This window comes from Kogia breviceps, chromosome 19 (assembly GCF_026419965.1).
Source record: "Kogia breviceps isolate mKogBre1 chromosome 19, mKogBre1 haplotype 1, whole genome shotgun sequence".
NCBI lineage: Eukaryota > Metazoa > Chordata > Mammalia > Artiodactyla > Physeteridae > Kogia > Kogia breviceps.
The window spans coordinates 35,440,323-35,449,826 of record NC_081328.1 but is presented as its reverse complement, the minus strand read 5'-3'; the positions used below and the strand labels follow the sequence as shown (position 1 = coordinate 35,449,826).

The following is a 9,504-nucleotide window of genomic DNA, read 5'->3' as shown; positions in this document are numbered from 1 at the left end:
GACAAACTGACACTGGCCTGTTGGTGCCCTAAGGGCTTTGGACTCCTGGAAATTGTGAGTCCTTCTCTGCAGCACTCCTCCCTTCGTGTTGCTCCTTGGGAGTGTTCTGGATGACAGTCCTATATGAGGGACCCATAGGAATTTCACTAGTGGGGCAACTGGGGTGTATCCTGGGCAGCATCAGTAACTCCCAGAAGTCATGGTCTTCCAGCACTGTAAGCTAACTGGGGGTGGGGGGCACAAAAGGCAAGGCTATTGGCCTCAGGGTGCTAATGGGAGGTAGTCATAAGACCAGGATGTCTAGACGAGGAAATAAAACTCAGTTGCTTCTATGGGCGTTGTAGACACTGTAGGAAGAAACAAATCATTTCCTGGGAGTAAGAGGAGGAAAGGGACACAATGGCAGAGATCCAGTCTGATTCTGGAAAGAAAAAAGAAAAAAAGATTTTTCTTAGATTTTCCTTTAAAATGGCTTTTGGAATATTCAAGCCAATTAACTCATCATTACCATTCCTATCTAAGGGGTCAGGAGGCACTCAAGTGATTCACATCCATAGTAACCAGATACTTTATTTTTTTTTTAACATCTTTATTGGAGTATAATTGCTTTACAATGTTGTGTTAGTTTCTGATGTATAACAAAGTGAATCAGCTATATGTATACATATATCCCCATATCGCCTCCCTCTTGCGTGTCCCTCCCACCCTCCCTATCTCACCCCTCTAGGTGGTCACAGAGCACCGAGCTGATCTCCCACACAACATTCATCTTCCTGCATGCTTACAGCCCCAAACATTTGATATGGATCATTTAAAAGCCGGCCACAGATAACAAGTGGTAGCAGTTACGAGTACAAACTTAGCTCTTGGTATCTATGTGCCCTTGGGTACGTTACTTAACTTCTCTAAACCTTGGTTTCCTCATTTGAAAAAAGAATAACAACAGTACTTACCACAAAGGGTTGCTTTGAGGATTGAGGTACTGTACGCAGAGCTTTTAGTACACCAAAAGCAAGTGTCCAGAGTGCTGGGCTCAGTACCAGCAGCACAGTATCATCTTCACCATCAACATCATCATTCCTCATCATTGCAGCTACCAGTTATTCTGTAGGGTGCCAGGCACCCTGCTTTAGCAAACTTTAAATCATCCTTAAAATCCTACAAAATGGCCTATTTATCCCCTAAATAAGTGGCCCACTCACTATGAAAGTGGATCCCAAGGAAGGATGATGAGATTATAGAGATTTAAGCAGAAAAATGGAGGAAATTGTCAGGGGTCCATTCCTCACATGGGTCAGGATGCGATCCTAAGTTCATGGCAGAGTGGTAAAGAGGAAGAAATATCAGGCTATGTTGTCCAGAGCCCACCACTCGTGTGAGTCTGGGCAATTCATTTAATGTCCCCGAACCCTGATTCTCTTCATCTGCAATTTGAGGATAAAGTAATAATAAATAAAGTAATAATGTCTGCCTTGCCAAACTCACAGCATGAGATACATGAGATACGGTACATAAACTTGATGTGTGGAAGGTTTTATTATTACACCTACCAAGGAAGCACAGGATCCATAATTTGGATTTCTGCTCTGCTCTTTCCCTCTTTCTTTCTTTTTTTTTTTCAGTACGCGGGCCTCTCACTGTTGTGGCCTCTCCCATGCGGAGCACAGGCTCCGGACGCGCAGGCTCAGCGGCCATGGCTCACGGGCCCAGCCGCTTCGCAGTGTGTGGGATCCTCCCAGACAGGGGCACAAACCCGTATCCCCTGCATCGGCAGGCGGACACCCAACCATTGCACCACCAGGGAAGCCCTCCCTCTTTCATTCAACCATTATTTATTATGCAGAAGCCCTATTCTCACACCACATCCTGCTCCATTTGTAAATTAATGTGTTGATAGGCATTCTGCTATATGTAATCAGACTTGTATGTGTCAGTCCTTTGCAGTCTGGCTAGTTGGGAATTTTTAGAAGCCATTATTTGATCTAAAAGCAGAGGACCAGCTCTGAGATCTGGGGACTCCACATGATATTCTAGGAAGCCCTGCTTGGCCTTGGCCATCACTGCTTCCTACAGAAATGCCTTCACTAAAGAGCCATTTATTATTCCCTCAGCTCTAACTGAAGCCTAATATTAAAAATGCCATTTGGGGGGCTTCCCTGGTGGCGCAGTGGTTGAGAATCCGCCTGCCGAAGCAGGGGACACGGGTTCGTGCCCCGGTCCGGGAAGATCCCACATGCCGCAGAGCGGCTAGGCCCATAAGCCATGGCCGCTGAGCCTGTGCATCCGGAGCCTGTGCTCCGCAACGGTCTGAGAGGCCACAACAGTGAGAGGCCCGCGTACCGCAAAAATAAATAAATAAATATTTTTTTTTTTAAATGCCATTTGAAGGAACAATAGTGTAGCTTTAAGAGCTTGAGGGTTGGGAATCAGCAACATCTGACTCAAATCCTTTCTCCTCCACTGTGGAACTTCCTGAATGTTAAGCCTAATGCTCTTTGAGCCCCAGTTTTTTCTTTCCTGAAGTGCACAGTTATGATTAGAATTAAATTAGATAAAATATATATACATTCAGAGGAGTGCTGGCGCCTAGAGAGTACGCTACCAAAAAAAAGGGTAAATTTTACCATAATTAATATTCATTAGAAAACATGTCAATACCTTCAGCCATTATCCACCACGGATGGTAGTAAGTCTATAATTGCAAGTGACCACATGACAGACTGCTCTTCGAAATTAGAGGCAGGGAAAGAAGTCTCCCCTAAAGAATCACCTATTTACTAGATGAGTAAACTTATCTTTACTCATTTAGGAGAAAATATCGAAACCTTCTCTGCCTACAGAATCCCAGAGCTTCTCATGGAATCTGAACCCAAGCTGACTTTGCTAAAGAATGGCATGAGGAGGGAGCATCCCGTGTCAGAGCTGTTCGCCAAGGTTCCACTGAGGGGGAAGCTGTCCTTGTTCCCAGCTCACGACAACCCAGAGCTGGTGCTGAGTGACCGGTCACGTGAGTGCTGGTGTGTACAGGGGTGTCCAAGAGCTCAGTGTGGGGTGGGGGTGGGAGGATGAAGCCCCTGCCTTCAGAGGGACCCCAGTGTGATGGTGGAGGCATAGTCCATGTCCTTAAGGGGTCTCTGACTGGGGAGGCAACAAAGTCCAAAGCAGAATGCTATGTTTGGCCTTTTCTGCCCAGAGCCAAATTCAGTGGTCATTATAGGAAGCACTTTGTCACATCCTTTCAATATAATTCTCTCTTCCCTTTCTGTGTGGCTTCTGATCATTATAACAGTCATATTAAATACAAGTTTTTATTGTAATCTGTTACATGATCCCCCTTTTTAAAAGTAGGAGCAGAAATAAGTTAAAATTCTGGAAAATTATGAACTGAAGACAGTGGGGGTAGGTTTGCGCCCCCATCAGGACTGGGGAGTTTTGTTCCTATAACAGGCCCACAGGTCAGGCCTGGCTGTCACAGGTTCCTCTGCCCAGGCCTGGGTCTAAACACAGGACAGTCTTCACTACCACACCTGAGATACTTCCTTGAAAGGCAAATTCTCAGTGGCCTGTCCCAAATCTCTTGTGTCAGGATTTCCAGAGTTGTGGCCTTGGAAACTACAGACTTAACAAGGAGCCCCATATGATTCATATCATCTGGGAAGTTTGGGAAACACCAGGGCCAGTTTTTCTCTGATGGTGGTAAGAGGACCAACGGAATCACCTAGAGGAGCTTCTTTAAATGCAGATTCCTGGGCCCCCCAGTAGGACCTACTGAATAAGAATTTCCAGGAGCAGGTCTTGGAATATGTATTTTTATGAGCACCCAAAGTGATCCCTGTGGGCTGATGTTCACTCGGCAGCCCTTCCACAGTGTGAGCTACAGGTCACGAGGGGGTCAGGTCAGACTGTCTGGTCACAGTCTGCTTTAAGTGGCAGGAGTGAAGGAGATGATTCAAATGTATCTCTTTTCATAAGCAGCCAAGTAGCCCAGATCCCTCCACCACAGGCAATACTATGTTGTAGAGTTCTCCTAAGTTTTTACAAATCACCTTCCTTTAGAAGCACTAGCTTTCTGACAGAGGGCTCCCTTGCTATCCCTTTGGTCCTTTTACAGTACAGTGGAATCAAAGCTTAAGGGTCAAAAAAAATGCTTAAGGGTCTTTGTTTCCAGATCTTCTCAGGAGCTACTATCTTGTTGTTCCGTACACTCCATCACAGGGCCAGCTCTCAGGGCAAGTGACCTGGACGTAGGCCAGGCTGGCAGAGCACGAAAGGTGTGGAAATCAACCCCTCACGGTTGGCATGGTTCTACTTACGGGACCGGCATTAGCGACTGTCTCAATTTCAGCCATGAGTGGAAGACAAGGCTAAGTGTACCTAAAGCAGTGGGGCCGGATCAGTCATAGCAGAAATACTCATTGCAAGGGGGTCACATTTTGACTGAGGTTAAGTCTTAATTGTCTACTTACCTGTATGTGTTTATGAATCCATCAGTCCACCTACCTACCCAACATTCTAGAAGTATATGCATAGTGCCTGCCAATGCACCAGACACGTGAAGGGAATGTGGATGGACCTACCTAGTTCCTCTCACGTCCTCTTTGGCCAGAGGTCAGGCAGTGGCTGTATGCCTCCTGATCCTGTATACACCGGTCTCGCGCAGCACCGGTATGGCTTCTGCCAGGCCTCGGATCCAGTCGGGCTGCAGTGGCAACCACCAGCAGGTCGTTCAGGGAAACAGCATGGCTGTGAGAATTCTGCAAGAGGAGGAGGGAGGGCACATCCAGCTGCTTCATCTCGCCAGAGCTTCGGCTGCAGAAGTAGCACTCCCGGGGCAGGGAGGGGTTTTCTGGAAAGGCAAAGGCATTGGCATCATCAGTCTGTGCTGCTGGACTCAGCACAAATTCCTGGCGAAGGCCACCTCCCACTAAGGTCTCCCACTGAAAACTGGCGGAAGCTGCTGAATCAGAATCAGCCACTGTGCCTTTCCTCCAAACAGTTTCTCTTCGCTGTTTTTTTTTTTTTTTCAAGAGTGGGCCTCATCTGAATGAGAACAGAAAAGACTGAAGAGGGTACTTAGACATAGCTCTACTTTTATCATTTTTTTGCTTTCCCAATAAGACTAGAGACTCCCTAAGAACAAAAACTATGTCTCCACCATCAGACTGGGGTCTCCCTGAAGGCAGGGACTACAGTCCCCCTCAGATGGGGCGTTCTCCAAGATTAGGACAGGTTCTGTTGGTTTCTCCATCCCCCTAAGCTCTTCGCACATCCCTGTACACACCGGCACTCACGTGATTTGTCGCTCAGCACCAGCTCTGGGTTGTCGTGAGCTGGGAACAAGGACAGCTTCCCCCTCAGTGGAACCTTGGCGAACAGCTCTGACACGGGATGCTCCCTCCTCATGCCATTCTTTAGCAAAGTCCAGCGTGGGTTCAGACTCCTTGAGAAGCTCTGGGATTTTGTAGGCAGAGAATTGTTTGATAATTTTTCCTGGATGAGGTGCCAAGGCATCAGCTGCTTGCATTGAAAGTAGGCTCTCCTGTCCATCTCTGAGCTACGGCACTCAGAGCTGGTTCTCATGGTCACCCCTAGCAGAGACTGGGTGGTGTCTGAGACCCGGGTGGTGGATTCTGGGAAGGTTTCTACTGAGGTTAGAGGCTGAAAAAGAAAATGGTCCAAAATGAGATTGTGGAAAGCAAAGGGCTCCCTCCTATGCCATTTTTAATTAAAACAAACAGATGAAGAGCTGAGTTCATAAGCAGCAAGAAAGGTTTTGGTTAGAACAGTTTCTGAACCATGAACCGGTTAAACACTAGTGCAGAAGATGGTGGGGAGTGTCCACAGAGATTCCTCTGGAGGTCTTTAAACATGAGCTAGATTTTATGTATTTATTTATTTATTTATTTTAACATCTTTGTTGGAGCATAATTGCTATACAGTGGATGTGTTAGTTTCTGCTTTATAACAAAGTGAATCAGTTACACATATACATATGTTCCCATATCTCTTCCCTCTTGCATCTCCCTCACTCCCACCCTCCCTATCCCACCCCTCTAGGTGGTCACAAACCACCAAGCTGATCTCCCGGTGCCATGCGGCTGCTTCCCACTAGGTACCTATTTTACGTTTGGTAGTGTATATATGTCCATTCCACTCTCTCACTTCGTCACAGCTTACCCTTCCCCCTCCCCATATCCTCAAGTCCATTCTCTAGTTGGTCTGTGTCTTTATTCCCATCTTACCCCTAGGTTCTTCATGACCTTTTTTTTTTTCTTAGATTCCATATATATGTGTTAGCATACGGTATTTGTTTTTCTCTTTCTGACTTACTTCACCCTGTATGACAGACTCTAGGTCCATCCACCTCACTACAAATAACTCAATTTCATTTCTTTTTATGGCTGACTAATATTCCACTGTAAATATGTGCCACATCTTCTTTATCCATTCATCTGTTGATGGACACTTAGGTTACTTCCATGTCCTGGCTATTATAAATAGAGCTGCAGTGAACATTTTGGTACAGGACTCTTTTTGAATTATGGTTTTCTAAACATGAGATAGATTTTAAACCCTGGAGACTGGTAATCAGAGGAATAGGTATTATTTCACAGCTATTAGACTGGCAAAAATTAGAAAGCTGGATATCAGTATTGGTGGGAAGGGGGGGATGTCTCATGCACTGCTGATAAGAATGTAGGCTGGTCCAGCCATTCTGGTGAACCATCTAGAAATACTTGGTTAGATAAGATTGCAAATACCCTGTGACCCAGCAATTCTGCTCCTAGCTATATATGCTAAATAAGTTATTAGATTGCTCCTTTTAAACAAGTACACCAAGGTTCCCAGCAACATTATTCACAATAGCCCAAAGTGGACACAACCCAAATGTCCACCAACAAATGAATGGATTAAAAAAAGTGTCGATACAAAATAGAATATTATTTAGCCTTAAAAAGGAAGGAAATTCTGATACACGTTACAACATAAATGAACTTTGAACACATTATGCTAAGTGAAATAAACCAGACACAGAAGTACAAATATTGTATGACTCTATTTATATGAGCTACCTAGAGTCCTGATAGAGACAGAAAATACAACAGAGAGGAACAAAATAAGGCAGGAAAGATATCTGAAGAAATAATGGAGAGAAACTTCTCAAATTTGGTGGAAGACATCAATTTACAAAACCAATAAGCTCAAGAATCCTAAATAGGATAAATACAAATAAAACTACATCATATTGCATTTCAAATTGCTGAAATTCAGAGATAAAGAGAGCAGCCAGAGAAAAATGACACATTACATACATGGGACAATGATATGAATACAGTTAATTTATCATTAAAAAAGAAAAAGAAGAAGAATATCAGAAGAACTGGAACAGCATTTTTTAAGTGCTTCAAGAATAATGTTAACCCAGAATTCTAGGTCCAACAAAAATCTCCTTCAAAATGAAGGCTTTTAGGGCTTCCCTGGTGGCGCAGTGGTTGAGAGTCCGCCTGCCGATGCAGGGGACACGGGTTCGTGCCCTGGTCCGGGAAGATCCCACGTGCCGCGGAGCGGCTGGGCCCGTGAGCCATGGCCGCTGAGCCTGCGCGTCCGGAGCCTGTGCTCCGCAACGAGAGAGGCCACAGCAGTGAGAGGCCCGCGTACCGCAAAACAAAAACAAAACAAAACAAAATGAAGGCTTTTAAATAAAGACATTTTCAGATAAACAAAAACAGAAAATTCATCATCAGTATACAGATGTGCACTACAATAAACACTAGTAATGTATGTTAGTACAAAAGAGAGAATAAGTTTCCCATATTTAAAATTAAGTACAACGTTACCTCTAAGTAGATTCTGACAAGCTGAAGGTGAATATTGTAATCCATTGAATAACACCCCCCAAAAAAGGCAAAAAGTTATAACTAAAAAGATGACGGAAAGGGGGCTTCCCTAGTGGCGCAGTGGTTGAGAGTCTGCCTGCCGATGCAGGGGACACGGGTTCGTGGCCCGGTCCGGGAAGATCCCACGTGCCGCAAAGCGTCTGGGCCCGTGAGCCATGGCCACTGAGCCTGCGCGTCTGGAGCCTGTGCTCCGCAACGGGAGAGGCCACAACAGTGAGAGGCCTAAGTAACGCAAAAAAAAAAAAAAGATGATGGAGAAATTAAAACTAACAAATACTCACTTTTTGATTAATCCAAAAGAAGGCAGAAAAGGAGGAACACGGGGAAAAAGCAGAAACAGAAAAGATGTATAGAAAACAAACAGAATTTCAGCCCTAAATCGTATTAATAACTACATTAAATGAAAATGGAGTAAACACTCTAATTTTAAGGCAGATGTTGTCACAATGGATAAGAAAGCAAGACCAACTTATGTCTGTGTATAAGAGAAATCCTTTAAATATAATGAGAAAAGTGAGTTGAAATTAAAAGATTTTTTTAAAAAAGATATACCAAAAAAAAAAAAAAGATATACCATGCAAACACTAACCATAACCAGCTGGAGTGGTTATATTAATATCAAACAAAATAAATTCTAGGACAAGGAGTATTACCTGGGATAAAGAAGATTTTATCATTTCATGATGATAAAAGGGTCACTACATCAAAAAGACAAAATAGTTATAAATGTGTACCTAATAAAAGAGCTTCAAAACACATGAAACAAAAACTGACAGAACAAAAGGTAGAAATAAACAAATCCACAATTGGGGTTGAGATTTTAACATCCATCTCTCAGCAACTGATATAAAAAGTAGAAAGCAAATCAGTCTAGATATGGAAAATCTAAGTGACGCTGTCAACCAGAGTGATCTAATTGATTCATAGAACACTATACTCAGCAACTGTAGAACACGCATTCTTTTCAAGTGCACATGAAACATTCATCAAGATAAATCATTTGCTGGGCCGTAAAATGTCTTGATAAATTTTAACAAAGCATTTCTACTAATCGCAAATGAATTAAATTAGAAATTAATAACCATAAGATACCTAGAAAATCCCTAAATATTAAAAAATTAAACAACATACTTCTAGATCACCCATGGAACAAAAATGAAATCACAAGGAAATTAGGAAATATTTCAAACAATGATAATAAAAATGTAACATATCAAAATTTGTGGTATGCAGATAAATTAATGTTTACAGGGATATTTATAGTGCTAAACACATATTAGAAAGGAAGTAAGGCTTACAATAAATAATCTAACTTTCTACTTTAAAAGGCTGGAAAATGGTGATCGAATTAAACTAAAAGCTAGTAGGGAAAAAAAGGAAATAATAAAGATAATACTGGAAAGCAATGCAATAGAAAATAAACCATAGAGAAAATTAACAAAGCTTAAAGCTGGTTCTTTACTTAATAAAATGGATAAGCCCATAGTAAGATCAAGATAAAAAAAAGAGGAAATAGAAATTGCTTTTATCATCCATGAAAGAGGGGATATCACTACGGATCATGCAGACATCAAAGGGATAAGGAAATTTAAAACAATGAGAAGGG

At 43.0% G+C, this 9,504-nt stretch overlaps 1 protein-coding gene across 1 annotated transcript in view; it reads right to left on the bottom strand.

The window, feature by feature from the left end:
• Positions 1 to 233: 233 nt before the first annotated feature.
• Positions 234 to 9,504, bottom strand: part of TTLL6 (tubulin tyrosine ligase like 6) — a 39,574-nt gene continuing 30,303 nt past the window's right edge. Inside the window, 3 exon segments of the mRNA XM_059047071.2 lie at positions 234 to 421; positions 4,578 to 4,846; positions 5,292 to 5,658. Coding sequence (XP_058903054.1) covers positions 4,578 to 4,846; positions 5,292 to 5,658 — 636 coding nt within the window. The 3' untranslated portion in view covers positions 234 to 421.